This window comes from Sus scrofa, unplaced genomic scaffold (genome assembly GCF_000003025.6).
Source record: "Sus scrofa isolate TJ Tabasco breed Duroc unplaced genomic scaffold, Sscrofa11.1 Contig905, whole genome shotgun sequence".
Taxonomy (NCBI): Eukaryota; Metazoa; Chordata; class Mammalia; order Artiodactyla; family Suidae; genus Sus; species Sus scrofa.
The window spans coordinates 617501-643750 of record NW_018085344.1 but is presented as its reverse complement, the minus strand read 5'-3'; the positions used below and the strand labels follow the sequence as shown (position 1 = coordinate 643750).

The following is a 26250-nucleotide window of genomic DNA, read 5'->3' as shown; positions in this document are numbered from 1 at the left end:
CAGCTGCACCTGCCTTCTTTGTCTGCCCGTCACGACGGCAGAAGATAAAGAGGGTGGCGGATTTAGAAGCAGATTTCAAAGACACCCCCTCTTGTTCTTCCCCGGAGACCCACATTATTGTCTGCACACCCCCGTGGGCGTCCACATGATCACAGCTGCTTCCAGAAAGAAGGACCCCAAAAGGCCCCAAACAGAAACAACTTCACAGCATTCACGGTCGGGCGTTTTGTAAGGAGTGTCTCACGAGGTGATGATACAAAGCGCCCCGGTGGGAAAATTCCAGGACACGCCACCCTGGGCTATAGAAGGGGTACGTTCCTGGGTAGCTCACAGCCACCTCATCTCCCTTCCCCGAACGCCCCCTAGGAAAGGGGATACTGCACTGGGACGCTTGTCCCTATAAGCAGAGAGGGTGTGGTGGGCCCTGGGGAAAGAGAACACAGCTCTGCAGGAGGGACCACGTGTAAGCATGCAGGGGCACTGCCAGGAGGACAGGGCCTGCCCCTCACAGCAAGGACCCTGCTAACGTCCAGGTCGCGCCCTCTGGGCCAGCCCTGGGAGCTGGGACCTGCCTGTGACAATGATCTTGGTCTCCGTCTTCTCCAGAGGTCAGGCTGCCACGGCACATCCCGAGGCCCCCATCCTGCATCACGATGGAGCTGAACTTATCAAGCAGGTGCTCTAAGGCCTACGCCACAGCCACAGCCACAGCCACGTCAGATCTGAGCCACATCTGGGACCTGCACCACAGCTCATGGAAGCTCCTGGTCCTTAACCCACAGAGCAAGGCCAGGGATCGAACCCGCAACCTCATGGTTCCTAGTTGGATTGGTTTCCACTGCATCCGGATGGGAACTCCTGCAACTAAACTCTTCTTTCCACGTCTTGAGGTGGGAGATAGCTGGGCTCCAGGCTAGGCATTTACAACCAGCACCTGTCTGTACTTCAAGACAGAAATAACAGCAGGCACAAGGCAAAGAACTGGGACTTGTCTTCCGTGCCTTGTTAAACAATGCTGATAATAGGATCAGAAGATGGGCTGAGCCCTGCTTGGAGAGGACAAAGAGGTCACGTACCCCTATCCTGGGGTTAGGGAGCCCCCAGCTCCATGTGCTCTGGGTCAGAAAGAAGGGTGCCAGCCACCTAAGTCTGGATCACCTTCCCGCCAAGCTCCGCTCTGGAATAAATCTTGGCCAAAAGATATGCACGCAGATCAGGGAGGGCCCTGGGTCTGGTCAGGTGTCAAAGATACAACAAGGTAATTGCCCACAGGAAGACAAGGACCTGGAAGAACCGCCCCATGTACGTGATTTAAATCAGCTCTCTGGTGCTCCTGGTTCAGGGGGATGCCCGCACCCTCACTCCTCCTCTGGGTGCGTGTGACTGCTCTGCTTCTGCCCTAGATGCATAAACTACTTCTCCGCGTGTGCTCCCACAGGTGGTACTGTGTCTCTAACGATACATTGTGTACCTGTTTCAAGTCTCTGCCTCCTTGAAACATGCTTGCTTTCAACAGGGGGCAAGAATCAGGGCAATGCTGCTTTCAGCCTCCAGCTGGTCTAGTAGCTACATTCCTGGTTTTCACTGGGCGGCCCAGGTTCCATTCCTGAGCAGAGAATGAGCATCTTGCTTCAAGCCCTCACTCACTGCTGTCTCTCCCCGGTCAGAAAGTTGGAGGCTTAGGAACAATGCAAAAACTCCTAGGCCTCCGTCCCCCACTAAACCTCTGAGATCTTCACTGCTGAAGGCTAGCAGGGTCCAGGTCAACCCCTGAAAGTTCCCGTTGCCCCCCAAAACTGGGCTCACCTCTGGGTGGGTGTGGAGCCCACAGGCACAGCCAAGACAAAGATCAAAGGAAGGACCGATTCCTTGCAGCACATAAGAAAAATACTGGGAATCTTTCCCAAGGCTGCGTCTCTCCCGGAACAGAAATTAGAGAAGCTTTGAGCTAAGGGTGCATGCATATTCATGAGGGGGCTGGGAGGTTCATACATATTCATGAAGGGGCTTGAGCAGAGGAGAATGCAACCTAGACCTGGGGCCAATGTCGACAGAGTCCAACCTTCGGTGGATTAAAATCATGAGGGTCAGGAAAGGTCATAGCATCATCCGTCAGCTTCCACCGGATCCTGTGACCAAGCGCCTGGGAGGGTTCGGTTCTGGAAAACAGCCTGAGAGAGGGTTGCAGGCTCATCTTTACCACTGAAACAGCCCTGGGATTCTTGGTAACTGATACCTTATCTTTTTGTGTTACTCTTCTTGTCTGATAACCATCTGCTTTTTCCCTCCCTTATGATCACTGATGACAGACTGGCTCAAGAACACATATGGTGGCCAGGCTTAGATGCCCCATGGCGTGGGTCAAAAATGCCTTCTCTTCCGATGGCTTTGTGGTTCGATTGCTTTTTAAAAGTTATTTTTATTTATTCAATTTGAATTTTTTTTTCTTTTTTAGGGCCCACACCTGCAACATATGGACGCTCCCAGGCTAGGAGTCAAATGGGAGCTGGAGCTGCCAGCCTACACCACAGCCACAGCAACACCAGATCCAAGCTGCCTCTTCGACCTACACCACAGCTCACGCCAATGCCGGATCCTTCACCCACGGAGCGAGGCCAGGGATCAAACCGGAGCCCTCATGGATACGCGTCGGGTTCGTTTACCACTGAGCCACAATGGGAACGCCTGAATACTTTTTAAATTGCGGGAGCGTTCACGGAAGGTAAGAGGAACCATCATAGACAGAACACGTCAGTGGTGTCGAGTCTCATCACGACGGTTGGATCCTCATCACTAATCTAGGGTCAGGACCTTTTTATCCCCCCAACAGGAGACCTTGGACCCATTTGTAGTCACTCCCCTTTTCCCTCCCTCCAGCCCTAATCACTCTTCTGCGTCTGTGGATGTCCCGGTTCTGGATGTTTCTGACCCATGGAATCTCACACTGTGTGTCCTTCTGGGTCTGGCTTCTCTCCTGAGCATCGTGGGTTCAAGGTCCATCCTCGTGGCAGCCTGTGTCCAGGCTTCCCTCCTTTTCATGGCTGCGTCGTAGTCCCCTGTGTGCATGGACCCCAGGCTGTTTATCCATTTGTCTGCTGATGGGCTAAGGGATTTTATGAGCTCTGTATTCCATCGCAGGGAGCATTCCATCACATGATTTATTATAATGATGCAAAAGCAAACCTATAAACCCCGATCCCCCCAGCCCCCCACTGCAGACACACACACACACACACGCACACACGCATCCCCCATCGTTCACTCGCTAATAACCTATGATCTCTGGCCCCGTCCTTCACACCAGCTTGGACTGGAATGTCTCCATCTCATAGTTGGCGCTTACATCCACCAAGACGTCCACATGCAGGCCACAGATCCGTGTCCTGCTGGAAAGGGAGCCACGGGGCACCGGCCACCTTCGCGGAGCCCTCTGCACCTGCTTATTTCTCTACCTTCTGCCAGGCGCTGAACTTGCGGGACTCCACAGGGCTGGACACCCAGGGCCTGGAGGAGATTCAGGCTCAGAGATGGTGGTGACGGAAGCCATGTCTATACGATGTGATCTGGAGGCCTGTGGACCTACTCTGGTGCCCGCGGGGCTCCAGGGGTCTGACGAGATCCTCAAGGTAAGGATGCGAGGACTCAAAGCTGTGGCTGGGGGGGGTCCTTTCAGGAACAAATGTTCTTCACCATCTGATTGGGCTCCCGGGGCTTTGGGGACCACGCACCCCAGACTAGGGGGGTCTTAACCTGCAGAAATGTGTCCTTGCCTCGTTTTGGAGGCCAGAAGTCTGAGCGTAAGGTGGGAGCAGGGCTGGTTCTAGCCTCTCTTGCAGTTTTTTTTTTTTGGGGGGGGGAAAGCAGGGCTGCTGGCTATCCATGGTTCACAGAGGTATCACTTCCAACTGCCTTCCATCCTCTGGGTCCATGTCCTGGAATCTCCTGGTCTTTTCAAGGACACCAGTCCCTGGATTGGGGACCACCCATCAGAACCCGACGACATGTGCAAACACCCCATTTCCGGATAAGTTTCCATTCACAGGTGTCACAGGTTAGGACTGGACAAATCTTTTAGGGGGACACAATCCAACTCACCACAGCATCCAAGATGAAGGATGAAGGTTAACGGCAGGAGTGATGGATCTGAGCGCCACAAGATGCCCAAGCTCACAAGACCTGGGCACCTGTTTATGATGGAGCAGGGGGTCCTGGTGTGACCTGGTGACGCAGGATCCCCGCTCCCCCAAACCCCACTTCTTGGAGGTAAAAGAAACATAGATAAAAGGCAAGAGAGCGCCTGTCCCGAAGACTTGAAGAGGAAAGCCATGTGGGCTAAGCAACGCTGATTTCCTGGTCCAGGTCTCCAGTGGGAATGAAGGAAGACCTTGAACAGGACGTAGCCCAGCAATGCCGTCGTCACGAATTCGGGGGATGTCCTGGATGCTGGGGACAACTTTGGGATGTCACGCTGTGAACACGCGTGCTGTCCCAGGCGTGTGTTGGAAAACACAGTTATTATCCAGGAGGTGCCCCCATGATAAGGACTTGTGGATGGGAGACGCCTGGAGAGTCCGTGGTTCACGACATCATCTTGGATACACGCGGAGAAGGACAGAAAAGGGTGATGCTTTTGTCATTAACGTAGCACTCTGCGTGACAAGGATGTGTTCAGCGATGTTCGGAGTTGTTCTTAGGCGCCTTAAATGTGTGTGTGTGGGGGGGAGGGGGTTCCAGATGCTGAGGCATCATAGCAGCTGGACCTCGGATAATTCAGTTCAGCGTCATTAACCCTCCTCGTTTCTCAACTCCCTTGGGGCCACCCATCACGCACCGAGCAGACTTTTAAGAGAATTTCCTCTCTCTCCACACTGTGGAGAGAGACACATCTGTCTACACACACCTGCAGACGCCCAGCCAGGGTCCAGTAAGGGAGGCATTTAACGCTGAAATAGATTGAAAAGAACCCCGAAGATGCTCCTTCCTGAAACGAAGCCCTCTGAGAGCCAACGTGGCCGTGGTTTAGAACATGGCCAGCATCCTTGAATCGTGGGAGGCCCAGGTAAGACCCACGGGGGTGTTCTAGGGAATTACACCAGTGCGGTTTGCACGGGCAGAGTCCGTGGTTATTCACGGGGAGCCCACTTTTTGCACGGGAACAGGGTTAGCACCAGGAATAGGAGAGGGATGAAACAGAAGTGGCTGGTGTGGTTCGTGTACCTGCTGTGGCAGGGAGGCTGCCGTGGGGCTTCCGCATCACAAGGAGATTCAGGTGGGAGGGAGGCAGGGAATTACCACGGGCTGTTGTAGGGAGGGTGACCTTGAACCACAAAGATGATCTTTCCCAAAACAAGGCTCTCTGAGGACCAACGTGGCTGTATTTTAGAACGTGGCCAGCATCCCTGAAGCCCTTTTCTAGTGTCAGGGGCCACTAACAACTGACCGCTCTGCACGATGCTTTGAGGATCTGGCCTCCTGAGGACTCCCCTAGGGGCACCTCTCCCCCTTCCATAAAATCTATTCAAAAGTATATTTTACAATGGTGCTAAGTCCAAAAGGCTCATTTTCAAGGCTGCACGCATCATTTATATCATCATTATATTCTTTTTTCTTTTTGCTCTTTTTGTTTTTGAACTTTTTTCGTTATCCTTATATTCTTTTGCCCAATGGACGCGGGACAGATGGGAGGATGGGGAGATGGAGAGATACAGAGGACAAGATGCCCAGGCACCTGCTGGGACCAGAGCGTGGGGTCCCCTTCTGCCCCCCGCCCTCCAACCGAAGGAACCAGATTCTCCAGTCACTCTTGCAGGAGCCCGGGGTGGGGGTGGACATCTCGTTTTTGACCTTCACTGACCTTGAGCTGGACACCCAGCAGAGCCCACAGGTGGGATGTCCCACCTTCAGGGCAGGGAGATCCCACCTCTGCATTGTTCTGAGCTGCTACCTGTGGGGTGATTTATTACAGGTGCGATAAAAACCAAATGCATTTGGAGAAGAGTGTCAACCTTCTAAGGAGTTCCAGGCTCCCTGAATGCACAACCATGGCTGGAAGCATCTGGTGAAGCCTCAGTCCCTCTGGTCACAGCTCCAGGGGACACATTAAAACACACACGCTTGGGGGAGGCTGGGCAAGAGGAGAGTCAGCTGGCGTGGCTTTGCCTCGGTGACAATATGCTCTCCATGGGGCTTTTTTTTTGGATAAACACCCAGGGACAGGTCCACGCCCCCCACTGCTCCCTGGTAGCCACCTGCATCCAGGTTCCTGATTGTGACACTGTGGCCACACCAGGAGCTCTTGTGAGAAACCCTTTAGGGCTGGGAGAAGGGCGCCAGCTTTGTTGATTCCTTGAAGCTCTGCTGGGTGCATCTGACAAGTGGAGGAGAAGGTGGATGTGGGCACAGGGTCCTGGTGGGCATTGAGGTCCTTGTGGGGTCTGGGATGCCAGGTTTAGGATTTCTATGTTTCTAGGTAGGGGGTCTGTGTGGGGTCTTATTGGGGATCTGGATGGGAGGGAACTGTGGGGCAAAATGGGGTGGGGGTCTCCTGGCTGGGATCTGGGTGGGGGTTCCTCGGCCCCAGTAGGGACCAGGAGTCCTGGCCACAGTGGGGTTCTGCTGGGGTAGGGGAGGCGGGCTGTGAGGGATCCCACTGTCCCCACAGGTTCCAAGTCTATGTGGGGCTAGGCAGTCTGGGTGGGAGTCCATGGTCTAAAGAGTGGGTTTGGGGTCCAGGGTGGGTCTTGGGGTCACGAGGGTGGGGTGGGCCCAAGGCAGGAGTTAGGGGGCTGGGTTGGGTTGATGTCAGGGTAGGGTCTCTGGCGCAGGGGTGGCCTGCAGTCCCGGTGGGGTCCCTGGACCAGGGGTCTGTAGTCCCAGGGTGGATCTGAGTGATGGTCCTGGGGTCTGTGCGGGGGCTCAAGGTGAGGGCGGGGCTTCCCTGGGTCTCCTGTCAGCACAGGGGCACATGATCTGGGTGGGGGGGGTCCATAGTTCTGTGTCCTGGGGTCCAGGAGGGGGAACCCTGGGGTCTGGGGTCAGGTGGGATCCCAGGATCCAGGCAGGAGTCATGGTCCGGGCTGGGTCCTTGGGTCTGGTGGGGCACTGACAGACAAGCAGGGGTCCCTGGGGTCTGCAGTTTAGGTGGGGGTCTGGGAAGGGGGTCTCTGGGGTCCATGGTCCTGGAGGGGGTCTGGGGTCCCGGGTCAGGCAGAGTTGGAGGGGGGTTCCCTGGCATCCACAGTTTGGGTGAGGGTCTGGGGGGATCCCTGGGGGTCTGTGGTCCTAGTGGGGGTCTGGGGTCCCGGGTCAGCCAGGGTTCAGGTTCAGAGCAGGACCCCCTGGGGTCCGCAGTTTGGATGGGGTTCCGGGGTCGGGAGTGGAGGTGGGGGATCCCTGGGGTCCGTGGTCCTGGAGGGGGCTCTGGGGGGGGTCTCTGGGGTCTGGGGTCCTGGTCAGCCGGGCTCCAGGGTCTGAGCGGGGGCTCCTGTGGTCCTCAGTTTGGGTGGGGGTCGGGGGTCTGGGGGGGGTCCCTGGGGTCCATGATCCTGGAGGGAGTCTGGGGGTCCCGGGTCAGGCGGGGTCAGGGGTCAGAGCGGGCGTCCCTGGGGTCCGCAGTTTGGGTGGGGGTCGGGAGGCTGGGGTCCCAGGGGTCTGTGGTCCTGGTGGGGGTCTGGGGTCCCGGTCAGGGAAGCTACGGGGTCCGAGCGGGGGCTCCTGGGGTCCTCGGTTTGGGTGGGGGTCTGGGGTCTGGGGGGGGTCCCTGGGGTCCATGATCCTGGAGGGAGTCTGGGGGTCCCGGGTCAGGCGGGGTCAGGGGTCAGAGCGGGCGTCCTTGGGGTCTGCAGTTTGGGTGGGGGGCCGGGGTCGCGGGTCAGGCGGGGGCGGGGGTCGGCGCGGGGCCGGCGGGCTGGCGGGCGGGCGCGCGGGCGCGGGGGGCGGGCCGCTGCGGGCGCGTTTCCGCCGTCCGGCCGGGCGAGCGCCGAGTCCCGCGGGCGGCGCGGAAGCGGCGGCCGGGCAGCCATGTCGCCTTTGTCTGCGGCGCGGGCGGCCCTGCGGGTCTACGCGGCGGGCGCGGCGGTGATCCTGGCGCAGCTGCTGCGCCGCTGCCGCGGGGGCTTCGCGGAGCCAGGTCAGCGGCCGGGGGCGGGCGGGCGGGGTCGGGGCGCGGGGCCGGCGGGTGGCTCGCGGCGGCGGCGGCGGCGGCGATGGCGGCGGCGGCTCCGGGCCCGGGCGGTGCGTCCCCCGCGGGGCGCAGCCCCCGAGGCGGGGGCAGAGCGGGGGAGGGGCGCGCCCGGGCCCCGCGTGCCCTTGACCGCGGCCTGGGCCCGTGCGCGGCGCCGGGCGCTCCCGGAAGCAGGGCCGGGCGGCCGCGGGGGTGGAGGGCGGGTCGCCCCGCCCGCCGCTCCTCCCCGCGCGCCCGAGGCCGGGGTCTCCCTGCGGTGTCGCGCGCCCCGACCCACCCAGCCGGGCCGGGCCAGGGTCCTCGGGGTCCCCAGGGTCCCGCGCGCCTGCCCCGCAGCTCCCCGCCCGGAGGGAGGAGGGCGCGCCGAGAGCCCGGCCTCCGCGCAGGGTCAGGTAGGACGGGCTCCGGGGGGCGTGCGGGGCCCGGGGGGGCCTCGGGGGCAGGGCCCTTCGCTTCAGGGGCACCTTGCTTCTGCGGCCTTAGCGACCTGCGCCCGCGGCGTCTGCGACCCCGAACTTTCCGGTGTCGGGACCGGTTCGCGCTCCGAGCGCTGCTGGGGGGCCCGCGAGGCGCTGTGTGGCCGGGGCCGCGTCGGCTCCCGTTGGCGCGCCTGGGACTTCAGCCGCAGACCCGGAGCGTTCCTGTCTGCCCTGATTTGCAAAGGAAGCAGGATAACGCCAGGCTCTGCGAGCATACGTGGCTTTTTATTTTTAGATGAACAGTAACTCCTTCCCAAACAGAGGGGTCGGTGGGGAGTGCGGTGCTGTGTTACTTTGTGGCCGCCTTTGGCGTGTGGCCTAAGGTGAGAAATCCTCGGAGGTCCGCTTCTGTTTCCACGCGGTTGGCACCGCCCGCCGCCTGTCTCTGGCACACACCCCTGGGCACCCCTGAGAGACTGGGGTGCAAACAGGCCAAGTGCATCTGACTGTGGCTGTGAAAAATACTTTAAATCCCTCCACCGCCCCACGCATGGGGGTGCCTGCGGCCCCACTTTGCAAACCTGCAGCTCTGCGCCCCACAGATAATTTTTTTTGGCGCCCCACCCTCCCCGTGGGGTGGAGACTTAGGGAACTCTTCCAGGTGTGCATGTGACAGAAGCGTTTCGTTTTACTGTCAACCTGATTTCTCATTCTTTCTTTCTTTTTTTTTAAACGCTTTGAGAGCGATTAGAATGGAATAGAGCGAGTCCCCGCTGTGGCGCATCGGGATTGTGGCGTCTCACGGGGAGGCAGGTTCGATCCCCAGCCTGGCACAGTGGGTTAAGGGGTCTGGCGCTGCTGCAGCTTTGGCCGTGGTCCCCGAGATCGGATCCCCGGCCTCCATATGCTGCCGGGTGGCCAAAAAAAAGAAAAAGGTATTTATTTTGGAGTTCCTGTTCTGGCTTAGCAGGTTCATTGCTGGAGGTTTCAGATATTTCTGTGAGAATCGGGTTCCATCTCTGGCACAGCTCAGTGGGTTAAGGATCCGACGTGGCCCTGAGCTGCAGCTGCAGCTCGGATCCGAGCCATAGCCTGGGAATGTCCATAGGCTGCCGGTGCAGTAGTAAAAAGAAAAACACACTTGAATTGAGAGTAAGGAGCCAGCCAGTACCTGGGGTTTGGGGCGGGGGCGGGGGGATGGGGGGTACAGGCAGAGGACACCTTTTAAATCAGGCCTGGCCTGTAAATAGTAAACAACGTTGGAAAGCTGTCCCAAGTGGCCCCCATTGACCCAAAGGGTGGCACCCCCCCGCCCCACGGGACAAGGTAGGCGGCTGGCTGTGCAGCTTTGCTCCCCCTGCGTGCCTCGCGCCCCTTCGGGGCAGGCTCTTCACCTGCTCAGGGACCTGGCAAGTGGAGGGTGGAATTGGAGCTTGCCACACCCCATTCCCCAGAAGGCCCGTCTCAAAAACGTGTTTGTGGTGCATCCAAACCAGGCCTTGCCTTGTTGTTTCCACCTGTTGATTTAGAAAAAGAGCAGAAAAGCCTGTAACCGGACCCACTGGGGACCAAGCGGTGTGTGGGCGGAGTGAAGCCTTCCTCCTGCTGGAGCAGAGGGTCAGCTCCGTTTAAGAGGAACTGGACGAGCTCTGCAAGCCACGTGGTCTGTTGGGTTAGAAATCCTTGCAGAGCTGGGGGGAGCCAGGCACGTGTGTCCTGAGTGTCTGGTGGTGGCCCTTGTCCCACATGTCACAGTCCTTCTGCTTTTTGACCTTTTTTTTTTTGCTAACTGGACGTAACTTTTGGCAAGGAGACATTGAACGTTGCCCCAGGTGGAGCTGAGCAGTAGCAGGCCCAGTCCACATGAAGCATAGCTGGGGGTTGTTTGGTTTTGTTTTAAACCTCAGAGGTTTTCTGGAGTTCCTCTTGTGGCTCGGTGGGTTAAGACTCCGACTAGGATCCATGAGGACGCGGGTTCTGTCCCTGGCCTCGATCTGTGGGTTAAGGATCCGGCGTTGCCACGAGCTGTGGGGTAGGTCACAGGTGCTGCTCGGATCTGGTGTGGCTGCGGCGAAGGGGCCGACAGCTGTAGCTCCCGTTCAACCCCTAGCCCTGGGACTTCCATATGCTGCAGGTGCGGCTCTAAAACGCAAAAAAAAAAAAAAAAAAAAAAAAAAAATCGGAGGTTTTCTCTTTTTTAAAAAATCGTTTATAGAGTCTGTCTACATAAAAATATACACGGTATAAAATAATCGACATAGAAATGTTCTCTTCTTTAGAGATTTTAACCTGATCACAACCCGCAGCCTTGACGGTCCAGGTGCATGAAGTTTTGTGGAACGTCTTTGATAAGCCGAGCATTCGGATCAAGTATCAGATTTAAAGGCACCTTGGCGAAGGATCTGGGGGTGTCACTGCTGTGGCGAGGGTTCAGTCCCTGGCCCGGGAACTTCCTCTTGCTCCCGGTGCAGCCGAAATAAGAATGATAATAATACTGGGAAGGAAACAGCCTTGGTTAAGCTCCTTGGGTTACGCGTGCCTGTCGGATGGGTAGGAACTATCTGAGGACCTTCTCGCCTTTTTCTCGGTTCCTTGTGCCTCCGTGGACAGTTTTGGGGGGAGCTGTGGGTCGTCTTTGTCGTGGAGGACATCTGCTGACACATCCTTCGTGCACTTACTGAATTTATGGTGTGAATTCTTAGATTAAGTGGGAGTGCCTCCCTTTTATCACTGTCACGTCTGCATTGTGTGCGGGGGCGGGGGTGGTCCTGCACATTTTTATCAAGTGGGGGCAGCGCTGGGTGTGAGGTCTTGGTTGTTTTTGTCATGGGTGAAAACTGCTGCCATGGAGCTCCCGTTGTGGCTCAGTGGGTTAAGGACCGGACGAGCATCCATGAGGATGCGGGTTCCATCCCTGGCCTCGCTCAGCGGGTTAAGGATCCGGTGTGGCCCTGAAGTGCGGTGCAGGTTGTAGATGGTGCTCGGATCTGCTGTGGCTGTGGCTGTGGTGGAGGCCGGCAGCTGCAGCTCAGATTCAGCCTCTAGCCTGGGAACTTCCATAAGCCGCAGGTGTGTCTAAAAAAAAGGGAAAACAAACCTGCTGACGTGTATTTAATGCAATTATGTAACTCTTGCTGGGAATGCTTGATGAAATGGGAGTGCCTCCCTTTTATCACTGTTGATTTGGCGTTCTGTGGGGGGTGTGTGTGTGGGGGGACCCTGCACACTTTATCCAGGGGGTCAGGCGTGAGGTGTGAGTTCCCGGGGATTCTATGAGGAGGAGTAGGAGCAAGTTACAAGTCACTCCTGGATGTTACCTTTCCTTCCAAGGCCGTGTCTACATGGTCGTTGTAAACTCACTGTGATGAGCAGATGGAGACTTCCTGTTACAGACGCTGCTTTCCACAGTCCCTGGACAAATTTGTGACTGTCTTTCATACGTCAGGTTTCGCGGAGGCATCAGTGAGTCTTGGAAAGGACAGAAAATCACCCAGATGCATCTTCGAGGGCAGGTGTCAGAGCCCCCAGAAGTCTCCCTGAAACATTCTGCTGCGGAGAGCAGGCAGGCCTCCTGGTCTGAAGATGGTTCTTTTGCTTGTGGGCTGTGTATCCATCCAAACCTATGTCGGCCGGTCCACTTACAAAGCTATCTCAGGGCAGATGCGAGTCTTCAAACGGGGGTTTTATTTATTTTTTTAAATAAATTTTTTTTTTTTTTTTTAGGGCGGCACCAGTGACATAAGGACGTTCCCAGGCTAGGGGTCGAATCAGAGCTGCAGCTGCCGGCCTGTGCCACAGCTGCAACAATGTGGGATCCTTCACCCACGGAGCAAGGCCAGGGATCGAACCCACATCCTCATGGATACTAGGCAGGTTCGTAACTGCTGAGCGGCCAGGGGAACGGTAGGGCTTAAAAAAAAAGAACAAAAAACCAACCCTATAAAGAGAACGTTCTTTCTCATGGGTTTTGTGTTGTGTGAACAGGTGGTGGCTGTGGTCGTAGGGAGGTGAAACCAGAGAACTTAGGCTTCTTTGCCTCTTAAAAAAAATGAAGAACCTTCACTCCCAAGGAGCTTCTGTTTATGTGCCTTTTCCGTATCAACCTGGATCCTATTAAATGAGATGTGAATTAAGTGTCTATTACATTAAAAAATTTAAACAGAATTAAAACAAATTGAAAACATGTATTGACAATAACAGTAACAGGAGTTCCCACTGTGGCTCCGTGTGTTAAGGAAGGACCTGATGTTGTCTCTGTGAGGATGCAGGTTTGATCCCTGGCCTCCTTCCATGGGTTAAGGATCTGGTGTTGCCGTGAGCTGTGGTGTATAGGTTGCAGATGCGGCTTGGATCCTTCATGGCTGTGGCTGTGGTGTAGACCGGCAGCTGCAGCTCTGATTCGACCCCTAGCCTGGGAACCTCCGTATGCCGCAGGTTCGGCCTTTACAAAAAAAAAAAAAAAAAAAAAAAAAAAAAAGGCAATAAAGGAGTTCCCTGGTGGCTCAGCAGGTTAAGGATCCAGTGTTGTTGCTGCTATGACTCAGGTTTGATCCCCGGCCCGGGAACTTCCCTCTGATGTGGGCTTGGCCCAGAAAAAAAAAAAACAAAAAACAAAAAACAAAACAATAACAAGCCACTTATGTTATTCCCAGTAAGATTCCCCCCCTGGATAAAAATAACAATATTCTCCAAAACACACAAAGATCAGGCAGTGGAGGGGCTGTGTTTGGTTCTTGCTGGTTTCTCGACCTCTTGCCTGGTGGAAGGAGGCCGGTTCTGCACTGGTTTGTGATGCTTCCGTTGTGCTGGGGAGAAGCTCCTGATGGGTCTGGCTGGGTGTGAGGAGAGGCGGGACCTCTCCGGATCCTGGCAGTGTGTTGGCGAGTTTAAGACATGGTTGGGGCGGTGGGGTAAGAGTGACCGCACGGTGGGGGGGCGGGGGGGCTGCTTTGACAAAACCTGCATCCCTGACTCTGACCGGAGCCGTGGGTGGACCGTGGCCTTCAGACGGCGGAGGGCAGCTTCAGCGTCTACGCGCAGAACCGTCCTGCAGGTGTCGGCTCCTTCCTGGAGGGGTCCTTGGGGCTCTGACAAGCCTGTGTAGCTCGGAGGAGGTGATGCTGCAGGGTGAGGCCCCCCCGCCCCCCCCCCGGCAGTGCCTCCCTACGAAGTCACATTGTTAAGGATGCTTCCTACTTTGTGGGCAAAACTTAGTGCCAGACCCTTAGTGCCAGACCCTTAGTGCCAGACCCTGCTTTGTGGGCAAAAGTTAGTGCCCTCTGGAGCCAGGGAATGCCAGCCCCCTGTCACCGTCACCATCAGGCGGGCTCTGAGACCGGCAAACTGCCTGGCAGGCAGCTTCCTGGCACTTTTGGGGACCGTGTTTCCCACATCCAGGTGCCAGGCTTCAGAGTGTGTGGCCTGGGGGTTGTGGCCCCTCAGAGTGCCCCCACGGCCTCGGTCACATCTGTCCATCCTTCTGTCCGACCCCAGGCTACCACCCTGCCCGGTAAATCAGCCCCGTGAGTGGGGCCTGTCCCTGAAAGGCCTCAGGTTGGTGCTCAACAGCCACGCCAGCCAGCCTGGCAGGGCGAGTCCCTCTGTGAGGCCCCTGGGGGGCGAGGGGTAGCAGTCAGAGACCCCCTACCCTGGATCAGGGGTGATGCTCAGGCTCCTCTTTTAGGATTCTGAGTGTTTTTTCCCCCTCTGTTTCCCGGGGTTGTCCTGCATGTTCTTTTTCTAAAAAAGGTTTTTTTGGAGGTCAAGTTGATTTGACAAGGCTGCGATCCTTGCTGCTGCGCAGCAGCGTGACTCAGGGATCTCTGTCCACACATGCATTCTCTTTGAGATTCTTTTCCCGCGTAGACGATCACAGAATCGTGGGCACGGTTCCCTGTGCTCCACGCCAGTGTGCTCTGTATGCTCGCAGCTTAATTACTTCTTTCATACGTGGGGGTGCGTGCGTCTTAATCTCCTGCCCCTCTCTCGCCCCCTCCCCTTCCCTCTCGCCCCTCCCCTTCCCTCTCGCCCCTCCCCTTCCCTCTCGCCCCTCCCTTCCCTCTCGCCCCTCCCCTTCCCTCTCGCCCCTCCCCTTCCCTCTCCCCCACTAGCTGCTTCTCTGTAAATGTGAATCTGTTTCTATTATACTCCTTTTTTTTTTTTTTTAAGTTTTAGGTTCCACCTATAAGTGATATCATACGATACTTGTCTTTCTCTGACTTCCTTCACTTAGCATGATCATTTCTGGGTCCCTCCATGGTGTTACAAATGGCATGATTTCATTCCTCTTTATGGCTGAGTAATATTCCATTGTACACACGCAGCATCTCCTCTTTGTCCATTCTTCTATCCGTGGATGCTTACGTTGCTTCTGTGTCTTGGCAAATGTAGACAGTGCTGCTGTGAGCATTGGGGTGCAGGGAGCTTTGCACACCAGTGTTTTTGGTTTATTGGGCTAGATGCTGGGGGTGGGATCGTTGGATCCTACGGTCGCTCTGTATTGAATTTCCTGAGGCGCCTCCATCCTGTCCTCCATTGTGGCTGCACCAGTTGACGTTCCCACCCAGTGTAGGTGGGTTCCCTTTTCTTCCCCCCTCCCCAACACGTGTTATCTGTGTTCTTTTTGATGAACAAAACGTGGAATCTCGTTGGGGTCAAAAGGGCATCATTTAAAAACAGAAAACTCAAACAAGCTTTTCTTTGCTGCCTCTGCCAAGTTCCCCACTGCTTGTGCTAACTCATGTGATTTGAGCCACTTCCCCTGGTGGCGGGTCACCTGCGTGCTTGCCGACGGGGAGGTTTCAGGCGCGGGCTGTGGGTCTTGGGCTGGCGTGGCCCCTGCGACCGCGGCCTCCACCTGGAAAACCAGCCCTGCTGGCTGGCGCTGGGCGGGGGGAGTTCCTAGCACAGAACTTGGTAGAGCGGCCGGGTGAGGACAGAGTGTGACCAGGAGTCCACAGCCGATCCAGAAGGGAAAGGTAACACATGCGTGTCTTCAGACGCACCTGCACGGAAGAGCCGCTCACTTGTCAGAACGTCCCCTCCGCTTTGCCAAAGCCACGCGCCACCGCGCCCACCCCGGGTCCCTCTGCGCGCGCCCTCGCTTCCGAAGCCGCGCCGCCCGGGCCAGCTCCCCGCCGGCCGAGCCCCCGTCTCTTCTCACGCTGTGTTTGTCTCGCTGCTTCTCGGCAGGTCACCCCGAGTGAGCAGAGGCCCGGCGGGGGCCCCGGCGGTGCTGGCGGCGGCGCGATGGAGGCCAAGAGCCTGGAGGGCGCGCAGGCCGACCTCAAACTCGTGGCGCACCCTCGCGCTAAGAGCAAGGTGTGGCGGTACTTCGGCTTCGACACCAACGCCGAGGGCTGCATCCTGCAGTGGAAGAAGATTTACTGCCGCATCTGTATGGCGCAGATCGCCTACTCCGGCAACACGTCCAATCTCTCGTACCACCTGGAGAAGAACCACCCGGACGAGTTCTGTGAGTTCGTCAAGAGCAACACGGAGCAGATGCGCGAGGCCTTCGCCAGCGCCTTCTCCAAGCTCAAGCCCGACGCGGCGCAGCAGAGCGCGCAGGAACCGCTGGCCGCCAAGGGCGCGCACGGCCACGAGGGCCGCAAGCAGCAGGAGCTGACGGCCGCCGTCCTGGGCCTCATCTGCGAGGGGCTGTACCCCGCGTCCATCGTGGACGAGCCCACCTTCAGGGGGCTGCTGAAGACGGCCGAGCCGCGCTACGAGCTGCCCAGCCGCAAGTTCTTCTGCAGCAAGGCCATCCCCGAGCGCTACGGCGCCGTGCGCGACGCGGTGCTCAAGGAGCTGGCGGAGGCCGCGTGGTGCGGCGTCTCCACGGACCTGTGGCGCAGCCCCAGCCAGAACCGGACCTACGTGACCCTGGCCGCGCACTTCCTCTCCGGCGGCGGCGGCTGTGGCGGCGGCGGCGGGGCCGCCCCGCAAGGCCTGGCCCTGGGCTCCCGCTGCCTCAAGACCTTCGAGGTGCCCGAGGACAACGCGGCCGAGACCATCACCCGCGTCCTGTACGAGGCCTTCATCGAGTGGGGCGTCAGCTCCAAGGTGTTCGGCGCCACCACGGACCGCGGCAAGGACGTCGCCAAGGCCTGCTCGCTGCTGGACATTACCGTGCAGATGCCCTGCCTGGCGCACACGTTCGACGCCGGCCTCCAGCAGGCCTTCCGGCTGCCCAAGCTGGGCGCGCTGCTGGCCCGCTGCCGCAAGCTGGTGGAGTACTTCCAGCAGTCCACCGTGGCCATGTACCTGCTGTACGAGAAGCAGAAGCAGCAGCACGCCGCGCCCTGCATGCTGGTCAGCGACCGGGTGGCCTGGTGGGGCAGCACGCTGGCCATGCTGCAGCGGCTCAAGGACCAGCAGTTCGCCATCGCCGGCGTCCTGCTGGAGGACAGCAACAACCACCACCTGATGCTGGAGGCGGCCGAGTGGGCCAGCATCGAGGGGCTGGTGGACCTGCTGCAGCCCTTCAAGCAGGTGGCCGAGATGCTGTCGGCCTCCAGGCACCCGACCATCAGCATGGTGAAGCCTCTGCTGCACATGCTCCTCAATACCACCCTGACCATCAAGGAGACGGACTCCAAGGAGATCAGCATGGCCAAGGAGGTCATTGCCAAGGAGCTCTCCAAGACCTACCAGGAGATGCCCGAGATCGACATGTTTCTCAACGTGGCCACCTTCCTGGACCCGCGCTACAAGCGGCTGCCCTTCCTGTCGGCCTTCGAGAGGCAGCAGGTGGAAAACAGGGTGGTGGAGGAAGCCAAGGGGCTCCTGGACAAGGTCAAGGACGGCAGCTACCGCGGCGCTCCCGAGGACAAGCCCTACCCGATGCCCGAGGAGCCCCCGGCCAAGAAGCCGGCGCTGTCGCCCACGCCGCCGCCCACCAGCGTCATCAACACCATGCTGGCCGAGATCTTCTGCCCCACGGGGGGCGTGGAGGACCAGGAGGAGTGGCACGCGCAGGTGGTGGAGGAGCTGAGCAACTTCAAGTCCCAGAAGGTGCTGGGACTCAACGAGGACCCCCTCAAGTGGTGGTCCGACCGCCTGGCCCTCTTCCCCGTGCTGCCCAAGGTGCTGCAGAAGTACTGGTGCGTGGCGGCCACGCGCGTCTTCCCCGAGCGCCTCTTCTGCTCCGCGGCCAACGCGGTGCACGCCAAGCGCAACCGCCTGGCCCCCGCGCACGTGGACGAGCAGATCTTCCTGTACGAGAACGCGCGCGCTGCCGCCGCCGCCGCCGCCGCCGAGCCCGAGCTGGAGGACGAGGACGAGGGCGAGTGGGGCCTGGACCACGAGCAGGTGTTCCCGCTGGGGGATGCCGTCCACGCCGGCTATTTCGGCCTCCGGGACGGCGGCTTCGTGTAGCCGGGGGAAACCTGCGTCCTGGCGGCCGCGGCCGATGGTCTGCTGTCAGGAGGGACCCCCGCGGGGGGTGGGCGCACCACCGGGACTTCAGGAAACGTGGGAGAGGAGAGCCGCACCTGGGGGTCGTTGCCAAGTGACAGCGGAAGCGTTGGGCGCTCCGGGGCACAGAGGGGCGCCGCAAGGGACCCACTGGCTGGAGATGGACCTTTCGGTGGCCTAGAAGCCAGAGATGGGGCTTCGAGGGGCCCAGAGGCTGGAGATGGACTCTAGCGTGACCCCCAAAGAGATGGGTGGGGCTTTGGGCGGCCCGAAGCTGGACGAAAGACTGTTTTCTCTTTTCTGCGGCGGGCGGCGGTGGTGGTGGTGGTGGGGGGGTGCCTTGCTTCACAGCCAAAGGGAAAGAAGTGACTTAAAAAATGTCTCGCTGCCTGACCATAGGATGGCAGGTACTGAGCTCCCCCGCGGAAGAAGCCCAGCTGGGAGTGTTTGCTTCCTGCTAATTCCACACCCGCGGCGTTTGTGCAGGGAAAGTCTGGGTACATTGGAGAGGAATGGAAGCCTGGGCGCCCGGGAGGACCAAACCCCTCTGTCTGCTCCCGAGGCAGCCCCTCTGGATGGGTGCCCTCTGTCGGTGAAGAAACACGGTTTTACATTTTAATTTCAGTGGGAACTTTGCCGCTGGGCTGGGGAGAGACACATGTTAGCCAGAAACCCTCTTTTCGAGAGAGACGGGTTTCATGGTGGAAAATGTTAAAACTGGAGCCCGCATTGCCATTGCGTGTAAAAAAAGCAGAAAAGCGATGTTGGGTGCGTTATGTTCTGCCATTGATGAGTCTTTTTTTGCCCCCCTTGTCTGAATTCACAGTCCAGGCAGCCTCCTCGCTCACAGGTCTTGTGTTGTTGCGTTTTAGGGCTGCACCCGCGGCGTATGGAAGGTCGCAGTTCCCAGGCTAGGGGTCCCATCGGAGCTGCGGCTGCCAGTCTGCACCACAGCTCATGCCAACATCGGCTCCTTGACCCACTGAGGCGAGGCCAGGAGTCGAACCCACATCCTCACGGATACCACTCGGATGCGTTCCTGCTATGCCACAGCGGGACATCCTGTAGCTCATGGGTCTTGAGGTGGTTTATTTGGGTGTATCTGATGCTTAAGAGGTCTGGTTTCCCTGGACTCACTCTCTGGAGATGAAAACAGAGAAGGAGGCAGTTCCTGCCATGGCACAATGGGATCGGCCGTGTCTCTGCAGCACCAGGACGCAGGCTTGATCCCCAGCCCTGCACAGGGGGTTAAGGATCCCGCGTTGCTGCAGCTGCAGTGTAGGTTACACCTGTGGCTCGGATCTGATCCCCTAGCCTGGGAAGTCTATATGCTGAGGGGTGGCCAAAAAAGAAAAAAAAAAAAAAAGACCCCCCCCCCAAAAAAAAACCCCAGCTTTAAAATACAAAAGACCCTATCGTGCCCACAGCCAGCGCTGCAGCATTATTTACCGTAAAGGGCTCTTGAATTTTCTTTTTTAAATGCAGCACCATGGGGGCCATTGATTTAAAACTATTACCAGGGAGGAGTTCCCTGGTGGTACAGTGGGTTAAGGACCTGGCATTGTCACTGCTGTGGTTTGGGTTGCTGCCATGACATGGGTTCAGTGCCTGGCCTGGAAATTTCTGCACACAGCAGGTGCAGCCAAGAAAAAATTAGCAGGGGTGATTTTATCTTTGGGGGTCCTTGTGGGTTGCTTCAGCCATTGCGATGTCTCTGATTCCTGCGTTAAAACCCAGGATGGGAAAAGGTTCATGGTTTTTAGACATCTTGGCCCTTGGGCTGCTTTTTGCTCAGCCCCCAGTTCTGGCTGGCTTCCCGGAGGCTTAAGAAGGGAATTTTGTTCAGGCTCGTGGCTCCCGACGTCCCGTGGCTCCAGCCAGGGCAGAGTTTTTTCTGGATGTCTCTGGCCGTGGATGTTGTCAGGAGATCAAGGGTGGCGGAAAGCAGCTTCACCTGCGCTTTGTCCTGGAATGACCGTGTTTGCCTCCCTGTGGCAGGTCCCCCCAGCTCTCTGTGCTTCTAGGAGCAGGGCCTCGGGTCCCGGCTCTATGTTGTGTCTCCTCTCTGCTCCCAGGCTGGAAAAAAAAAAATCAGCCCCAGAGCTGTGCCCCCTCCCCGCCGGGCTCCCAGATGTCCTGAAATCCTTGGCTTGTCTGATCGCCTGAGAACCTGTGCCCCCCGCCCCGCCAGCCTCCTCTCTCTGTTTCTCATTCGTTTCCTAAGCCTTGGGTTGGCCGGCGCGCCTTACCTGGGTTGTGGGTTTTTTGTTTTTCTTATTTAATGCTTTCGAGTTTGGCTCTTGTTCAAGAAGCTCTAGAAATAAACAAACTCCTGAGTTATCTGTCCGACGTGTGTCATTAATGCTATAGCCGTCGCAGGCACCCTCGGATCACCCCGGGGAAGGTTTGGGGTTGGTTTGTTGAAAGAGGCTTTTCTAGGCCATGGAGAATAATCAGAAAGGCTGTTGTGCTTTGTTCTGGGGTTTTTGTCAGTGATCGGGGGTGGGGGGTGATGCCTTTCTTTTCACACCAACATGTCATGGGGGAGTTCCCTTGGCGGCTCAGCGGGTTAAGGATCCGGCGTTGTCAGCTGCTGTGGCACGGATCCGATCCCTCGCTTGAGAACGTTTGTAAGTCTCAGCTGCAACCAAAAAAAAAAAAAAAAAGAAAAAATCAAAATACATTTATGCTGAGTTCCCGTCATGGTGCAGCAGAAATGAATCCGACTAGGAACCATGAGGTTGCAGGTTCCATCCCTGGCCTCGCTCAGTGAGTTTAGGATCCAGCGTTAACATGAGCTGCAGTGTAGGTCGAAGACACAGCTTGGATCCCGTGTGGCTGTGGCTGTGGTGTAGGCTGGACCCCTAGCCTGGGAACCTCCATATGCTGTGAGTACGACCCTAAAAAGCATCAGAGGTATTTTATGTGAGTAAAGCTGCCAGCCGGGTCAGGTCCTTGGGAGCAGAGATTCTGCACGTTTCTTTACTGGACTGTCAGGCGGAGTGATGAGAAGGATGGTTTTATAAAGCCGAGCCTCTTGGAGCGGTGAGCATGAACCATGCGTCACTTGAGGGCACCTGGGCAGTTTGCCTCTTCACCCCCCCCCCCCATCCTCCTTCTCTCTCCTTCCTTTTAAGAAAACAAGGTGCCCCAGAGACAGACAGACAGACAGGTGGACGCTGCAGTCAGCATCCATCCTTCTTTCCATTTTTATTCTTTTTTGGGCTGCACCTGCAGTGGATGGAGGTTCCCAGGCTAGGGGTCGAATCGGAGCTGCAGCTGCAGGTCTACACCACAGCCACAGCCACACGGGATCCAAGCCACATCTATGATCTACACCACAGCTCATGGCAACACTGGATCCTTAACCCACGGAGCGAGGCCAGAGGTCAAACCCGCATCCTCACGGACTCTAAGTCGGGTTCTTAACCCACTGAGGCACAGCGGGAACTCCCTCCTCTCCTTTCTCTGCATTTTTTGGATTGCTGCTCTCCCTGGGGGCTGGGGAAAAGGGATTCAAGCACTTAGTGTTTCGGCCCCAACATTTTGAGTTCAAAGGGGCCAGTTTGGTTCATGATAAAACCCCCCCCCCATCCTGATCGTTGTCCGCTGCATGACCACGTGGATAAATAGTTTAGATTCGGTTTCATTTCCATCATCCAGAATTTCTCGTCAAGACACAGCCCCTGGCTGTCACGGATGCCTCTTATCTGGGTCCACCCAGCACTCAGCTTCCTCAGGATGCCGTGTGTTTCACATGCACATCTTGCCGTAAAAGCCCTAAGTCTCTGCTTCCTCAAACGGGTGTGTGTTGCATGCTCAGCTCTAGCTGTAAGGTTGCCATCCTGAGATGGGTTTTTTCCCCTTTCTGCAGAAGTGCCTCATTTTCGTGGTTTTCACAGCCGTCCCAAGAAGGAGGCCAACACTAGCTGGAGGGAAAGAGATGAAGGGTTTAAGATTTGTTCCCCTCGAAGGGGCAGAGGATGTTTCTGCAGCCCCCCGTCCTCAGACGTGGGGCGAGATCAGTGCGCAGAAATTGTCCTGGACGGAGGCGGCCAGACTGGCTGAGAGCTCCGTGTGGCTGCAGCAGTTCCAGACGTGTGTTTCCGTCCCGCCCCTGTGATGCGGGGACGGAGGGTCCTGGGCGGGTGCCTCTCCCCCTGTGAACGTGGGTCCCTCCAGCACTGAGCTTGCCCGTGTCCAGCCTCTGAACAGAGAATGGGGACTGTCCCTCGGCTGCCTCCAGGTGACAGCTCACCCACTGTCTCTCTGTCCTCCCTTGGGGATAATTTGGGGAGGGGGGTTCTTGGGTTCTGACTCTCGGGAGCCATAGATAGTCATTTGACCCCCATTGGCAGTGTCATTTTCTGTCCAGGGGACATGGCTTCCCCGCCGTTGTTTGGGCAGCAACCCACCCACGGGGCGAAAAGTCAGTGTTTCAGGCTTTGTGATTCTTTTCAGGTGGGCTGTGTGCCCCTAAAACCATGTTGACAACGAATGTCAGGTTTGTACTTCCTTGTGTCTTTGTCAGGAAACACTCCTCTGTGTATGTGTGTGCACGACCTTACGTATTCATTTTTTAAAATCGAAGTATTGCTGCTGTTCGATTTCACGTAAGTTACAGGTGGGCGAGACCCTCATGCACCCTGTTTTAACGTTCTAGTCCATTTCTAGTTATTAGCAAACACTGGCTCTATTCCCTGTGCATACACCGTGTCCTTGTAGCTTATGTTAAACTCACAGTTTGTATCTCTTGCTCCCCTCCCCCCGCCACTCCGGGAACCCCTAGTTTGTTCTCTGCCTGGGTGAGTCTGCTGCTTTTTCTTTCTATTCACTACTTTGTATTTTTTCGATGACACATAGAAGCGATCTCACATGGTATTTGTTTTTTCTTTTTGACGTACTTAGTATGAGAATCTCTAGGTCCATCCATGCTGCTACCCGTGGCGTGATTTCTTTCTGCTGATGGCTCAGTCCTGTTGCATCGTGTGCGTGGACCCCTTCTTCACGCAGTCATCGCCTCATGGACATTTAGGTTGCTTCCTTGTCTGGGCTGTTGTGAAGAGTGCTGCTGTCGATATTGGGAGGTGGGTTATCTTTTGAAGTGAGTGTATGTGGTTTTGTCTTGATAGATGCCCAGCAGTGGGACGGCTGGATCCCACGGTCGTTCTAGGTTGAGTTTTCTGAGGAACCTCCGTTCTGTTCTCCGGAGTGGCTGCACCGTTTTACATTTTTCACCAGCAGTGAAGGAGGGTTTTCCTTTTCCTTTGACAGTGTTTCCACCGCTGAGCAACAAAACTCATTGATAAACACAAGCGTTATCCTTCGCTGTGGGTCTCACTGAAAATCGGGGTCACCCAGCCTTGGCCTGAGGCCCACGGCTGCCGCAGTTTCCCCCGCGGAAGGTTTTCTGCTGTTCCCGTTCTTTCTGGGACAACCTCTGAGTCCACACAGCTCCCTGGTTTCGGAAACAGTTCCCATTGGAGTTCCCACTGTGGCTCAGCGGGTGAGGAACCTGTTGTCATCTCCATGAGGGCGGGGGTTCGATCCCTGGACTCACTCTGTGGGTTAAGGAGCCGGCGTTGCCCTGAGCTGTGGTGTAGGTTGCAGACGCGGCTTGGATCCTGTGTGGCTGTGGCTGAGACAGTGTTGTTGGTGATTCGACCCCTAGCCCGGGAACTTCCACAGGCTGTAGGCTTGGCCCGAAAAAGGAAAAAGGCAAAAAAAACCCAAACAAACAACAGTTCATGTCCGTCTCTGTGTGTGTCCTGTTTCTGTGTCTGTGTGTCCTGCTCTGTCATCTGGTCCCCTGTGCTCTGTTTTACTGTCTAGGCACGGATGCTCTTGGCTTCTAGAAACACCTCAGTCAAAGGGCCACCGGGGAGTTCCCGCGGATGACCGCCTCGGCTCAAGTCCCTGCAGAGGTGCAGGTTCGATCCCCGGCCCAGGGCAGTGAGTTAAAGGATATGGCGTTGCTGCAGCTGCAGCTCAGATTCGATTCCTGGCCCAGGAACGGCCATATGCCACAGGTGCAGCCATTCAAAAAACACAAAAACACACACACAAAAAAAACAGCCACTGGGATGAGTGCAAGGCTTTCCAGCTGTGATTCCAGGTCGGCCAGGTCCCATTCCCTAACTGAGCTGAGTTACCTGGTGGTAGACGGTCTCCGACGAGGAAGAGGAGAGCTTTCCTTCCCGCTTTTCGGGAAGGAATTATTACCAAACTCGGGTCCGCTCGCGCGCCCGCAGCGAAGCCCGGCTCCTGACCGCGGGTTGTCGGGAAGGAAAGGGCCTTTATTGCAGGCGCCCAGTAAGGCGTCTAGGAAGCGGGTGTTTAAGAGACCAAAACTCCCCGAGGGTTTCAGCAAAGCATCTTTGAAGGCAGAGGAGGGAGGGGCGGCCTGGGTACCAGGGGCGCTCGTGCGCGATCTCTGATTGGCTGAGGGTGAGGTCCTGGGGCGGGGTCACGGGGGTTAATTCTAACTCCATCCCTCCTTAGGCGCCTAGAGGCCTGGGGGGCCTTGCGCTCCAGGTTATCAAGCAGTAGTTCATTTCTTCCCCGTGGTGCTGGTTCCAACAACCGAAAAACAACTGCGGACCCGAGATTAGGGTTTGGTTATCCGCCTGCTTTAGGGAAGGGCTGCCGCAGACGTGGGTCCGGAAGGCCCCCTGGAGTATTGCTCGGTGGCCTGTCAGTGACCACGGCCAGGCTCTGGCTGCAGAGGGCCTGTGTGTCCTGCAGCGGTGGCCTCTCCCCACGTGCGGGGTCGGCCCTTTCCTGGGGGCCTTTGCGGCCACTCTGATCCTTCCTTCTCTGCTTGCTTTTGTTCCGGGAAAGCCCTGGACAGTAGTGAACCCTGAGTTAGGCTCGTTAGAATTTCCATCACTGCCAGCACTGGCTGTCACAGGAACCCACTTCATAACTGATTTCTGCTTATTTTTCCAGGAATTCCGTGAGCCTAACCTCCTTCCTGGCCTCCCTTGGCAGCCCCCCCCCCCCCCCCCCGTCCTGGAGTTTTAGGACTTTCTTTTTCATTAATTCGTTTTTTTTTTTTTTTTTGGGAAGTGCCTGCAGTGTGCAGAAATTCCCCGGTTAGGGATCGACCTGAGCCACAGTGGTAACCAGAGCCACGTGGTGACAGTGCCCAGTCCTGAACCCACTGAGCCACCAGGGAACTCCTTTCTTTCATAATTCTTTCTCTGGATCCCCAAATAATGCTAGGGACTCCCCCCCCCCCCAGCCCAGGGAGGTTATTTCCAGAGTTTCCTTGGAGTGAGTGCTGCCGTGCATGTCGGGGGAGGGGGGGAGGCCCTGAGCAGGGCGCTTCATGGGTTTCTGAAACCTCTGTGGTGATGGGCTTGAGAGCTCATTTTCCTGGGTTCTGGGTGCCGTCTGAACCACTCTAGGGCAGGTCACTCGAATTCTTTGCCCAGGAACAAGCCGTCTCCTGGGGCCGCGTCGTACATGTCACATCAAGTTAAGACAGAAGTTAAGCCTTGGATGCTTCAAAGCCTTTCTGGCCTCTGGGACGGGTTTTGCAGCTCTGCCTGGAAACACCAGCCGTTGGTGCCTCTGACGCCTCACAGACCTGAGGCTGGGCCTTGGGGTCCTCCACGTGGCGGGGGCGCTAGACCACCTTCCCAGCTTCCAGGGCCGTGGCCTGCCTGCCACACTCAGGTGGAAGGCTGCTCCCACCTCCCCTGGGTAGCCCTGGCCAGGCCATCAGCCCCACAGTGCCCACGGCCAGCCTTCCCTGATTCCAGGTGTCATTTCATTTATTTTGCTTTTTATTTCTTTTCTTTTTTTTTTTTCTTTTTATGGCCACACCTGGGGCCTAGAGACGTTCCCAGTCTAGGGGTCGAATCTGAGCTGCATCTGCGACCTACACCACAGCGTGCAGCAGCGCTGGATCCTTCACCCACTGGGCGAGGCCAGGGATGGAACCCACATCCTCGTGGATACTAGTCGACTTCTTAACCCACTGAGCTGCAGTGGGAACTCCCAGGTATGGTTTTAGATGTGCTTCCCCGCCGTGCACCCGGCCACCAGCCCCGTCTGCTCAGACCCGCCTCCTGACCCCTTGTCCGCCTGTCCTCTCTGCAGACCCCGGGTCCCGGGCTCCAGAGGCACTCCCTGTTGGCCAGATGTGCAGACAAAGCCCCCCCGAGACCCTTACATTCAGACCCCGCGTGTTCTTGGGTCCTGGGGCTGCCCGCGTGCATCCCAGCT

At 57.2% G+C, this 26250-nt stretch overlaps 2 protein-coding genes across 16 annotated transcripts in view; both read left to right on the top strand.

Moving 5' to 3' along the window:
• The first annotated feature begins 7943 nt into the window (after nucleotides 1-7943).
• LOC102159510 (dehydrogenase/reductase SDR family member on chromosome X) overlaps nucleotides 7944-26250 on the top strand; it is a 334565-nt gene continuing 316258 nt past the window's right edge. For 11 of the 13 annotated variants that reach the window (XR_002341343.1, XR_002341344.1, XR_002341342.1 and 8 more), the window contains exon 1: nucleotides 7962-8128. Coding sequence is in view for 2 of the 13 variants with exons in the window: in XM_021082458.1 (XP_020938117.1) it covers nucleotides 8020-8128 (109 nt within the window). In the remaining 11 variants the exon portion in view is untranslated. Of the gene's footprint in view, nucleotides 8129-26250 lie in introns of all 13 variants that reach the window. The other 2 variants (XM_021082457.1, XR_002341350.1) reach the window with 2 other exon arrangements.
• Nucleotides 7946-20364, top strand: ZBED1 (zinc finger BED-type containing 1). Of its 3 annotated transcripts, none has more exons than XM_021082454.1 (2): nucleotides 7946-8128; nucleotides 15793-20364. In XM_021082454.1, exon 2 carries the CDS (start codon nucleotides 15850-15852, stop codon nucleotides 17977-17979), a length of 2130 nt encoding a protein of 709 aa, XP_020938113.1. In that variant the 5' UTR covers nucleotides 7946-8128; nucleotides 15793-15849; the 3' UTR covers nucleotides 17980-20364. The 3 variants fall into 3 exon arrangements, with proteins under 3 accessions (XP_020938113.1, XP_020938115.1, XP_020938114.1); XM_021082456.1 differs by having other exon boundaries at nucleotides 8068-8128; nucleotides 15790-20364; XM_021082455.1 differs by lacking the exon at nucleotides 7946-8128 and adding an exon at nucleotides 8357-8574.

Excerpts from the sequence above, each read along its gene's own strand:
- ZBED1 (XM_021082454.1), top strand. The coding sequence starts at position 15,850 with ATGGAGGCCAAGAGCCTGGAGGGCGCGCAGGCCGACCTCAAACTCGTG.